At 36.1% G+C, this 13,590-nt stretch overlaps 1 protein-coding gene across 2 annotated transcripts in view; it reads left to right on the plus strand.

Annotated features, from left to right (window-relative positions):
- The first annotated feature begins 4,281 nt into the window (after positions 1 to 4,281).
- Positions 4,282 to 13,590, plus strand: part of fxr2 (FMR1 autosomal homolog 2) — a 43,611-nt gene continuing 34,302 nt past the window's right edge. For both annotated transcript variants that reach the window (XM_056461251.1, XM_056461252.1), the window contains exons 1-4: positions 4,282 to 4,868; positions 7,182 to 7,234; positions 10,115 to 10,208; positions 13,275 to 13,346. In XM_056461251.1, the coding sequence (XP_056317226.1) occupies positions 4,818 to 4,868; positions 7,182 to 7,234; positions 10,115 to 10,208; positions 13,275 to 13,346 (270 nt within the window). In that variant the 5' untranslated portion in view covers positions 4,282 to 4,817. The remainder of the gene's footprint in view (positions 4,869 to 7,181; positions 7,235 to 10,114; positions 10,209 to 13,274; positions 13,347 to 13,590) is intronic.

The raw sequence follows: 13,590 nt of genomic DNA on the forward strand, positions 1-13,590 counted from the left end.
TTTATAAATGCACTCAAAACTACTCTTCTGTTGATAAAAAGATGCAATTAAATTTTAGGTTTCTTCATCTTCAGGTTAGGCTTTTTGTAGGCTTAACAGACGCCATTCCTATCCAAAACCTTGCAATGACAGACAGATGAACTTTGCGGAGCTACATTTCCCTCTGTTGGTGGTAAAATGTCACTACATGTATGACGTTTTTCCCCATTATTATAATTTGCTGATTTGGATCTTGATTGACGTTTTTCAGAATTCATTGATTAAATGAATCCTGAAAATTAAATGAAATAAAATTAACTTTCAATTGTCAATATGAACAGGATTTAAAATAGCAGCCTTTCGCAACATTATAATTGAGATGTCTTTTCTGACCTTTTTAAATAATTGTTGCACCCTAGATTATTAAAACTAATTCCTATTTTAAATAAAACGATTAAGCCATATTTTAAATAATAAATGAAATCAAATAAAACAGTTTTCACTATTAAGGATCACTGCCTTTAAAAAACAGTGGCTGTTTAACACACCACCTCCAACAACTGCTGTCTTCAGCTGTCATGCTTTTATCCCCATCCTAATTTGTGCACCCTCTTTTTAAGCTGTCAATTCTCACACATCAATAAGAGACTTCAATTCAGCCAACATCCTGGGCCGTTCACACCTTCCACGTCTATTGTTATAGTCTTTTGGTTACTATACTTGTTCTTTATATACCACTTATTATATATTATATAATGGTAGTTATTTATCTAAAGGGTCTATCTAAAGGGTCTATATAACCTTAAACTTATTTATTGGCACCTAAATTATCAATGTTGGTTACTAAAAGATACATATTAGTCACCAAAATGACTATATTGAACTTTAAAGAAATTAGAACAAAGTTGCTTCTTTGGTGACTTGAGACTGTAGTCATTGTTATTTTTTCATTATATATACTATTAATTGGTAGCAGTATAGCCTATTCCTTACTTGAAAGTACTTTAAAGGGATGATAGAAAATTTAAAGGGATGGTTCAACCCCCCAAAAAATGTGAACACAAAAGAAGATATTTGAAGAAAGCTGTAAATCATAACTTTTGACTTTCACTGTATTTGTTTTCCCCATGGATGTCAGTGATGTCTGCTTTCTTTAAAAATATCTTCTTTTGTGTTCAATAGAAGAAAGAAACCTATAACTGTTATGACCACTTGAGGATGAGAAAATAGTGAGAAAATCTTTGGGTGAACTATCCCAAAAGATAACATTCATGCGTCTCTAAATAATAAGTGCTAGTATCTAATAAATAAACACATAAACAATTCAATAAAAAGACTTTAATATAAACTAGAATGTAAAATTTAATGTAAGTTACTAATAGATCAATAATCTAATAAACGCTATATTTAATAGGTACTACTGAATAACTATATCTAAAAAATATACTGGTCAGAAATGGAATCAAAACTGAATTTATATCTCAAAGACAGTTTACCATAGAAGTCAATGGCACAGTAGAATAGTTATGTTACTACTGAAATAAGTAAGAACTATTATCGACTAATAAGAACAAGTATCTAATGAATAAAGACACATAATATAGCTACTACATTTAAAAAAAATTGTATGATCAATTAGTCCTGACAGCACATGTTTTTAGAACATTGTAACTTATTAAACTTAATTAATCGTGTTCTAACTTAATTTTATAAGTTATACAAGCTGTTTTAAGTCAGTTTAACATAAAAATTCAATAGACTCATAAGGTTAATTTGATACAGCTTAAAAATTTAAGGCAACCAGTATTTTTTACAGTGTAGTATCGAAAAGCATATTTGTCCCAACTATACATGATTGAATCCTCATAGAAGTAAATGCCAAAATGTTAAAGTATAGGCCTACCTAAAGATAGTTTTAAAAATGAGTAAATTATGTCTTATAGATGAATATTAAAGGGACACCTTAAACCAAAACTCTTGTCATTTACTGACCCTTCACTTGTTCCAAGCCTGTTTTAATCTCTTTCAGTTTAATACAAAAGAAGGCATTTTGAAGAAAGCTGGAAAACCATTGACTTCTATGATATTTTGATATTTGTTTTTCCTAATATGGAATCGATGGTTAAAGGTTTTCAGCTTTCTTCAAATATTTTCTTTAGTGTTCAACAGCAGAGAGAAACTCATGAAGATTTGAAATGACAGTGAGTAAACATTTTCATTTTGAACCTTTCCTTGAATCAGATATTTATTCCAGGCCCGTAGCCTCGGGTAGTTCGGGGGAGTTCAAATTTGTCCCATACATGAGCTCATTTGTCCTATTTTGACTGCTATACCATTATAAATTGTAAAAATAATCCATCGATAAAGGCTTTAATATCAAGTGGAATCCTCTGTTGGCTGTCGTGACTCCAGCTAATCAGTTTTGACCAATGCCAACAATTCTTTTTCATTAGTCCAACATTCAGCTGTGCAAGAAAACATACAATCTAATGTGAGTAACGTCATCTTTTGTCAACTTAATTGCTGGTAAATTGAGAAAATGTTAAACAAATAACTTTTATTCAAAATCTTATTGGACCCTATTTTTGAAACAAAAAATGACCAATAAAAAGCTGTGAAGCACCAAAAGGATGCTACATTTAATTAATTTGAACACTAATTTGGCTATTGTTATGGATGAATTATCAAATCAACTTTCTTACAAGAGAGGCTAGAAAAGTCAAGAAGCGCTACATCATTATTATTATTCATTTATTCATTTTCTTTTCGGCTTAGTACTTTTATTAGGGGTGGCCACAGCAAAATGAACCGCCAACTTGTCCAGCACATGTTTTATGCAGCGGATGCCCTTCCAGCTGCAACCCATCACTGGGAAACACTCATACACTCTTATTCACACACACTACGGACAATTTTAGCTTACCAAATTCACCTATAGCGCATGTCTTTGGACTGTGGGGGAAACTGGAGCACCCGGAGGAAACCCACGCAAACATGGGGAGAACATGCAAACTCCACACAGAAATGCCAACTGATCCAGCCGAGGCTCGAACCAGCGACTTGGCTGTGAGGCGACAGCACTACCTACTGCGCCACCGCGTCGCCCATTATTATTATTATTATTATTATTATTATTATTATTATTATTATTATTATTATTATTATTATTATTATTATTATGTATTTAAATGTCCAAATTCTGACTGAGGAAATATTGAATGTGCTGGGCAGGTTGTTATTTGCCTAATAAATGACATTAGACTACAGTTTGTAATTTAAAACTTTTACAGATTCCTGTTTGTTTTTTTTTTTTTTCTCATGATATTGGATGTAATACATTTACATTTTAAAAATAAGTTTTTTTTTTTTTAATATTTCTTTATTCTTAATCTTTAGGAAATTATTTGTTTTGTTTTTGTGGTACATCAAAAAGTGTGGTTATGATGACCATCCAACAAGCTAATCCAGCTAAAATAGTGCTTAAAATGTCATTAAAATGCAGTATTTAGATCTAATAATTTAATAGGAAATGAGGTGAATAACCGCAAAAAGGTCCACTTTTTTGAGAAAAAAAGAACTACTTTCACCAGGCTGGCTATGGACCTGTATTCCCAGTATAACCCAACCACTTCAGCATTAAACTTTATGAAGTTGCAAGATTTCATGATCTTACATCTAAAACAATAAAGTATTGCTGACTATATAAATTAGTGGGTATGTCACGGGGCTTGATTACACGTTTCATGTCAATCATTTCTTTGATTTTAGAGATTTTTTACATACAAAATCAATTAGTAGTGCCTAATGCACCAAATTATTTAAAGTGAAACCAGTGTGTTTTAGATTTGATTCATTTCATGATTATTTGTCATGCGGTTGCACGGTGTGTTGTGAAAGCATCCGCTCAAGATAGAAATTGCACCTCACGTTTGACACACATTATACTTATTTATCAGTATTCATAAAGAATTGGCTTTTTAGAAAGTCTGGTCGTTACATGAAACGTACATATCGGAGTTTTTTTGTGAATCAGGAGTGGGTCGGTTGGGGGTCTCTCGTCAAAAACCAACCAGAGCCACCCAAATATAGCAACTACACAACTGGCGCTAATAGGACAAACCCGGCGAACCAGGAGCCGCGAGCACAGAATCCGCGTCGACCAGCCCCCGACAGCTCCACCAATCAGATCTTCCAGCTGTGTGTGAGTGGCATTGCGGTAGACTAATCAAAACCCCAAACTCTACGTTGGGCGGGGCGTATAGTGGAGAGGGGTGGGGATTTCGGGGTCATTCACAGTCTTGCTGCTCCACTCTGACGGCGTGTGTTGGAGGGGAAGGGTGAAATAGCACAGCACTACAGTCTTATCAAAGAACAGACGTCCTAATCAACAGTGTTTTCAGATATAACGTAGAGGATATTTACGAGAATCACCCCGACATATGCAGGAGCCGCGAGATCAAGTGCCAGAAGGTGTCGGTGCCCGTTGATTAGCGGCTGCGCTAGCTGTTGTGCTAACACCTCGTTTACATCCACCGTCATCAGACAGCATCAGTCCAGCTCCAGACCGGCCACTATCGGCACTCCCGCGAGCTTCTCTCGCGCTGTAGGCAGCCGTTTTCGAGTTGGCTTGCCTTGCTGTAAGGGGTGTCGGAGCTGAACCCCCTCCCTGTGGCTCCTGTGTTCCCCCGTCACCTTTGCCCCCTCTCTTACCCGAAACACTGGACACACAGAAGCGGCCGGAGAACGGCGAGAGGCCCGTGAAGCTGGGGGTGGTACCGGACTCGCACGCTGTCGGAGCGCCTAAAGAGAGGCACAGCCGTGGGGAAGCGACGACGAACATGGACGGGTTGGCGGTGGAGGTGCGCGGCTCCAACGGGGCCTTCTACAAGGTAACTTCATTTAAAATGAACCCATTTTAAACCATAAAGCTCCAGTGTACGCATCAATGAGCGGGTCGGGACAGTCGAGATGTGATGCAGTCATGTGTATCACTTTCAAAGAGGCCCGAGACCTATTGACGCTAGTCATCGGCCTGATTTTGTGTGTTACAGTGTTGTTTTATTATTCCTCAGCTATAAACAAGAGAACCACCGAGTCATTTTAGCAGGGTAGCTAACAAGACAAGAAGCCAGTGGCTATGTCTCAAAATAAAGCGAGCTGCCCTACATAGACAGCATTTTGGGAGATTATATGAGAGGATGGGCAGGTTACTTTGTTTTGAGAGACATGATGGGACACTTCATCAGTGCTTGAAGGGGAAGTTAGGCCAAAAATGATATTTCTGTCATCATGTATCATTCTCATCTTGTTCCCAACCCTTTCTTTCTTCTTTGGGCCACAAAAAGGAAAGGCTAAGTGGGGACTGACAGTGATTTTATTATTTCCAGGCAGTCAAAGTAAATGTTGTCTGATGTTGTCATTCTTTCTAAATGATGATCACTTTTTCAATTTTGTTTTAACTACCCGTTTGAGACCAATACTCTGTTATATTAAAGTGTTTAATTTTCTTATTGGTTGTGTATTCACAGTCATGATCTCTTTGTTTGGTCAGTTTGAGTTCAAGTTAAACAGTGGGAAACCACTCATCCTGCTGTCATGATGATCGTGGTGTTTTACATAAAAAAGGTCTCTTTATATCAAAGACTGGGGTATGGATGCTCATGTTATGTCATAGGTCGTGATTTAAGGATAGTACTGTGATTGTGTTGGCTGTTTCAAGCTGTAAAAGTCTGAGGGGCCAAAGCAGGTGGGAGAGGAACAGGTGATCTCTTTGCTGACACCCAACACTCTACAACCCCCTACCATTACTATTAGCAACTCTCTTCTTTTCTGGTCTCATCATTTGCGTCCACGTTTTTTTCTTTTAAGTGGCACCTTTTCATTTGTGTACGTTTTCTTCTTTTCAGTTTTTTTTTAAATAAATTTTTTAATTATTGCATACTTTCCCCTACATTTGAGTCTAAATTGACTGCTTAACACAAAATAGAAAAAAATCTGGTCTGAGATTTGAAATTCCATTGATAGATACAATGTTGTTTCTAAAGTCTTGGTCTTGTAACCAAATGGTGAATACTGTAAAGTCTGCCCCAATATTTTGTTTTTCCCATTTGAAATAATTAAATAAATTTTTTAATTATTTTAAGCCATGCTATTCAATTTAGGCTTCAAGTTTCCCTCAAATGCAAGTCAATGAATGAAGAGGCACATGGAGACCTCCACGTGGCCGAGGGTCTTCGTCATACACTACTTATCAGCCACTCATGCTCTTGGGTCCTGCATGCCTGTAGTGTTACATACCCAGAAATACCTCCCTAACGTAAGGCCACCCTAACGCCTCTCCTGCACAGAACTGGCCAGCAGACACTAATATGTAAATTCACAATCTAGTATGTTGGAACAGTTTCAACATGGGACAGTTTATATTAAAAGCCTGCCCAGCTGCTTTTAGTCTCTTTTGCTGACTTGTAAATTAGCAGGCAGTAAATCTTCATTTTTGAAAGCTCGTAAAGAGAGCTCGATATTTTTTTACATGTAACTTTACAGCTCTTTTTACGCTGGTTTTGTGTCTTGTCCCATTGACATGCATAAATACTGTAGGATCGTCATTTATAGTTGCTTAATTATTTGGCAAGCGTGATAATGCAGATTCATGCATTAGGTGGTTGTATGTATATTCACATGGCTCTAAATAGGCCTGCATACAGTATGTGCTTGTGCCAGTTTTCCGGAAACCAGCCTGTCTCTTCCAAGCAGGTGACATACTGGAACTCGTTCTGTCGAATTTTTTTCATTCACCCTCGTCTCAGCCTCTCCGTCCCATATTAGGCATTGGCAGTATGTAGCTAAGCTATAATAGGGGTGGCGACTAGGGTAATCGTTTTATGGCAGCTTTGAGGTTTGTGGTGGAAGGAGGAGTGATGAATGAGGAACAGATTTTGAGGAGGGGACTTTGAGTGCCGCCTCCCGATTCCCCCCACCCCCAAATACGTCTCGCATTCACATGCTACCATGTACTACACCTGTGACATGCATGTGCCCACGTTTGTGGCATAGGTGTTGCTTAGTGAACTAAATGTGTTTGTACATGCTATGTATATCACATTGCCTCACGCAAGTTTTGTTTGCCAATGCCTAAGAAACAGATGCCAACGTGATTCAATGGCAAACAGTTATGCTGATCATCTTTTTTCTTCTTTTTGTAGGGTTTCATCAAAGATGTTCACGAAGACTCCCTCACAATAGTCTTTGAAAACAAGTAAGTTGGCTGAGCGCTTCCTGTCCACGCTCTTTCCCAAAGTCTATGCCTCTTTTACAAGGTTTTGCTAGAGATTATTCACTTTCTGACTCCTACACAACCAGCAAAAATATAAAGTTAGCCAAGAGGAGTACAGTTTTACCTTGTTTAAAGGCAATTTATTGGCTCTTTAAGAGGAAAGTAGCAGCTGTACTGCAGTACTGGCTTAAACTGTACACTTGTATATGAAGAGTTCAGAGGCAAAAACCTCTAAATGCTGTCTGAAAATTTCTTCTAAAATTAGCATTTTTATCATGCTCCTGTGTGTAGGTTCAGTGATTTCACTTATGGCAAAGAATAAGTTTTTTTTCATGATCTTCAAAGTGAAATAACTGAACATAAACAAAAGTGGCTGAGAATAATGCTCATTTTCGATAAAAATTTCTGACGGCACATAGAGGTTTTTGCATAAACTCTTCATATATATATATATATATATATATATATATATATATATATATATATATATATATATATATATATATATATATATATATATATATATATATATATATATATATATATATATATATATATATATATATATATATATATATATATATATAAAATTGTAAATTTTAGGCATGGGCTGGTATAAGATTCTGGAGGTATGATAACCTTGGATAAAAATATCACAGTTTCATAGTATTGTGATTACTGCTCTACAATAAGTTCTTTTTAATGGTCTGGGTAAAAAACTAAATCTTTTTCCCCTTTGAACACAATATATTTAATTTTGCGAAACGTTTAAAGTATTTTGGAGCAGTAAAGATATCATGCTAAATAATTTAAATGAATCACTGACTTCTGCTGTCTTCATTTGTTTCAGAAACACAGATTTATTTACAATTTAAAACAGCATCTTTGGATATCTTTTCTGCTGGAGATACTGTTATCCTAAAAATTTTGCCGGTTTTAAAACCTTGACTTTTCCAAACCGTGGTAAACATTGAAACCGGTTATCGTCCCATGCCTAATTTATACTGTTTCAAATAAAATACACTGAAATGATCAAACGTTACAGTAAACATTTTTAATCTTACATAATGTCTCCATTTCAAATAAATGCTCTTCTTTTAACTTTATTAACTGTGATTTATGTTCAGCAAATGTTACTTGAGCGCCATATTCACCTATTAGATTGATTTCTGGAAGCTCATGTGACACCAAAGATGGGATAAATGACTGCTTAAAGCTGATCATTGCCAGAACAGAAATTCATTGAAATGTGTTTGAATGGGAAGCGTTTGTTTAGAAAGTTTGTCAAATGCACCCTCCTTCAAAAACATTAAAAACTTTATATTTTTAATAAAAAAAAGTCCTATAGTTTCCCCTAACTTTTTGTTTTTTTTATATTTAAAAAAGTGGATATAATCCTAATTTAATAAAATTCATAATACTATTATTATTAGATTTCAATATTATCGTATAAAAGTAAATCAGTCTGTATATTTACTATTTTAAAGTACATCGTCATTCATGTATGATTTTATGCAAGGCTTAAAATGGCAGAAGTGGTCTTATCTAGGCTTGGGTGTATCCAAATTTTGATACCATCAAACCTCCTTCTCTGTTTTACCTCGGTATACAGTATTACCGTGCATAATTAAATTATGACGTTAAGGCTCAGACAGCGTCACTAAACTGTTGGCTTGTGCTTAAACCCTTCAGACACTGAATACTGTATTTGAAACCTTAGGTTGGAGGTATTTCCATCTCTTGCGGTCACCTTTTTGATGCACAACTTGCCAATGGACTCTGTATTTACCGCCTCTCCCTTCATTTTCAGTCGAAACCCGGAATACTGCCAAACTGCAGAAGTTCTGTAGTTTTTCGTGACCAGGTCATTTGGTTCGCAATTCACCATCTTTCCCCACCTCTCTGTTTCTTCTCCACGCCATGATGACAACGACACACACATTTTTAGGCATTAAATAAATATATTTAATATTTAATCTTTGTCTCCTATATAAGTGCATTGTTTGTTTTATGACGGTATAACAGTATTGAAACTGATACCGTTGCAATTTTTAGATCCCATGGTATACCATGTTACCGCCCAAGCCTAGTCTTATCTGATAATTCTCATCTCCCGATCAGCTTGTTTGCTTTAGCGTTTAACTGATAAATCACTTCCACTTTTCCTTCAGCCATGTGCTGGAGCCTGTCTCTCTCAGCACCTGTGCTTACTCTCTCGGGCAGCTGTCAGACAGCTCTTTATAGTTCTCCTATCCCCCTCTTTCCCCCCTCCACATCTCCCTACTCCTCCCATCTTTATCTGCCCCCCCACCCCCTCTCCTGTTTTGGGCTGAGTGAGATCCATAAATAGTCCTGTTATGCAGGCAGGGGAGTGCGGGACAGTGGTCCTGCCATTCTTGGGATGGTTCTGCTGGCCCTTGAACGACCACGAGCACGATCATCTCTCTGATCATGACTATGTGCTTTCGGTTTTATTAGATTTCTGAGTAATAATGTTTAACTGATTTGGTCAAACAGATTGATTCCATGAAATGTTTAAGAAAGTTTGTGTGTGTGTGAGCATGTTTGAGAGCCATGTGCTTTTCTCATTTCACAACTAAAGAGCTACAGTGAACCATCATATCTTATTGTTGACACCCTACATCATCATTTACTTTCCCACCAGATTGATCTTTACTAAATTGACACTGGCGTCCGTCAGAGTAAGTGTGTGTTACATTAAACTGTGGCGCTTCTCTGCATTGAGCTTGTTAGGCCAGCGAGCACTGGGTTTTTGGAGGTGGGGTGTCAAATGAGTGGAACTTGAGTTATACCTGTCGTTAGAAAGCTGACTGACAGTTGTGTGTGGCTTCTTTCCACAAGCTGGCAACCGGAGAGACAGCTGCCGTTCAGTGACGTGAGGTTGCCGCCCCCAACCGATTACCACAAGGACATATGTGAGGGAGATGAGGTGGAGGTAAGGATACGCTCACTTTTCCAACACCCTGAAAAAAGACTCCTCATATGAATCATCACTGAAGAAATAGACTTTTGAATTGGTCTGCCTTGAAAATGTGTATCGGATCATTTCACATCACTTTCTCTAGCGCTAAAAATGGGCCAATTTTAAAGTCAAACACATTCACAGTCAAAACATTTCAGATCTCATTTACATATTTATTATTTATCTTAATGCCAGGTGTAAACAAAGTCCTTAGAAAGTGAACGTTTGATTTAATTTACAATGATATTTGCTAAATAATGTATTCATGTTTCAGAAAGGTTTTGTTCATTATTCTATTCTATTTATTATTCTATTATTCTTTCAATGCATGCTATTTTTATGCAAACACCTGTACTTAAAAAGCGTTGTTTCACAAAGAATGAAAGACTAAATGATGCTGGTTATTTTATACATGTTATTGCCTCATAATAGACCTGTCACAATAATCAATATATTGACTTATCGCACAGCACACGGACATGACCTCCATCATTTTTGGTGATGCAATATGTATCGCCAATACATAAAAACCAATTCTAGCAACATTTTAGCTGATTGTGCAATAAATATATTCTTTATCTCTATTGGAGGCGTCAGTGTCAGTACGGTTAAAAAACACTATAGTATTTACTATAAATTATTATAGTATATTTTCATGTGGGTGTCTGACAGCTGAAAACAGACCTGGTACCAGATATCGAAACCTCTGTTACTTTCTACCTTGCACATTTTGTTAACTATTATTATTATTTATTTAGGATGTGCAGTTTCTTTTTCTGATTTCAATGTCTGATTATTAAATTGAAAATGACTGTAATTAAATGAAATATTCTTAAGAATATAATATGATGTGTTCTTTGGAAGAGTGTACATTGTGCATTGTGATGACATTATATTTTCTTTCTGGCGTCATATAATGTGTGGCATAAAATGATCTTAAAATGACAATAATATAATTTTTTGCAATATATTTTGTAGCAATATATCATACAATAAAAATAGATATCATGACAGGCCTGCCTGATAATCAGTGTTGGGGGTAACGCATTACAAAACCCACAAGTTACATAATAATATAACTTTTCTAAGTAACGAGTAAAGTAACGCATTACTTAAAGTAATAATATTTGAGTTACTTTTTGGTTTATTTAATTATTTAAAAATTCTGATTTAGAGTAGTCACAGTGAATGGAAAAGGAGATTGTCTCAATGAATAGTGATTTTACTTAAGACAGAAATAGCAAACACATTGCTTTAAACTTTCAATAATCTGTATACGTGTTTTTTAAAGGTAAATGTAGGTGCAGGTTATACAGTGCGCTGTTAATTGCAGAGCTTCTCTGTTTTCAAAAAAGAGAAAAAACTACTGACTGAAAGAGATCAAGCCTCAGCCAGGTAACGCAAAAGTAACAATGCATCACTTATCCTATAAAGTAACTAAGTAACGCAACAAGTTACTTTTTTGAGAAGTAACTCAATATTGTAATGCATATTGCTTTAAGAAACTTTCCCCAACACTGCTGATTATAATAAGTTATTTTGATTAGCTAAACAGTTGAAGAATGTCAGTACCTATTATTTTTGTTGTTGATCAAAACAAGGAAGTTATCATCAGTTAATTTATTTGGCATTGACTGACTAACAGGTCTGAAATACACCTCATATCTGCTGACAACATTGTTAATAAATAATTTAGGTAAATAATGCATTTTTGGATATTTTAATTTGTAATAATTATGTGAATTGATTAAGTCCTTTAGTAAAGTATTTTTTAACAAATTTATGGACATCATTTTTTTGCCATGAAGTTGTTTTATAATGTTCACTGCCTGACCAAAGCAAAAGTAGCTATTTGGTTTTATGAGTCTTTAAGAGTCTGTGAATGGATATTTATTGATGTGATTAAAATGTTTCTGGCTTGCTGTTTGATTGGCAACAAATCATTTAACCCTCAATGGCTCACTGTGTGGCTTTATTTCTTAAAAAAAATCTTATTTATTTATTTTTCCCAAAAGCCATTACCATCCTCAACTCGCATGCACTGACCTCTCAAATGCACACACATGGACTGGCTTAAATCACTTATTTCATTGGACATTATGCAAAACACACATTGTATACATCTTGTCGATATCTCTCGTTCATCCTCAAAACTGTTTACTCACCTCTCATCCCCTATTTTGCACTACTATTTATTTATCATCTTACATTTATATATTAAATCTTGTATATATTTCTCCTTCTTCAGAACTGCTTACTGAGATCACCCTACCTCCCTCTAACCCCCCCCCCCTGTTTATCATCTACAGTTCATTCTATTGTAACTTGTTGTTTAGTGTGATTCATGTTGTTAGAATATATTTATGTTTGAACGGAGTAGTAAGATGCACTTAATCTCATCACATATCTACATAATGTACATTTTATATTTGTACAGTGACAATAAAAGGCATTCAATTCTATTTTAAACAACCATTTCAGAAGATGTAAATCACATGATCATGTAAGATTCATTGGGCCCAAATTCAGAAAGAAGGCTTCATTTAGACAGTTTAATTGCAATTGACTTCAACCCCACCAAAAGATTAGAGATGAGCTGGAGTACATTTTACAGAGTGGTTCTCCTCGGAGTCCCAAAAAATAAGCGAGGGTGCTTCTGTTGCCAATGCAAGATCTCAGCCAAAAATGAATGCAAATCTTGATGGGAATTAACCTTTTGCAGTGTCACAGTGCAAGTATAAGTGCACACTGTATTCAAAGATAAAGGCGATTCACTTAAAAATTATAGGTTTTTTTATTTGCTGGGCGTTGTACGTTGGAAATTTTTGGTCTTTATTAGTATTCTATTCAGAAACAGGTTGTCTACCGTGTCCATACATACCTGATATAGTCTACCTTGACTTGTTCTTTTCACTATTCTCAATACACTGGTATTATGGTACAAACAAATACTAATTAATTTGCTCTTTTGTTTTCACACACAGACCATTTCCTTTAATGCTTTTTTTTTCTTTCACCAACCTGGTCTTTCTCTTGCAGGTTTACTCCAGAGCCAATGAGCAGGAGCCCTGCGGCTGGTGGCTGGCGAGAGTGAGGATGATGAAGGGAGAGGTAAGTCAGGTCCAGGTGTGCAGGCGACCACTGCATACATAAGCACATGTTTGATCAGATGTGGGTTACGGGCTCTGAATTTCAAGGCTTCTGACTCTCATTATTCTCTCGGTTGGCCTCCGAAGTTGAGTCCAAAGTGAATATATGAATATTGATGGAGGGTGTTTCGGGTCTTTTTGGGTCTCGCTGCTCTAGCAGGCCTTTAGCAAACACACACACACATCTGCAGCACTGACCCAGTTAC

The sequence above is a fragment of the Danio aesculapii genome, chromosome 7 (genome assembly GCF_903798145.1).
Source record: "Danio aesculapii chromosome 7, fDanAes4.1, whole genome shotgun sequence".
In the NCBI taxonomy this organism is placed as follows: Eukaryota; Metazoa; Chordata; class Actinopteri; order Cypriniformes; family Danionidae; genus Danio; species Danio aesculapii.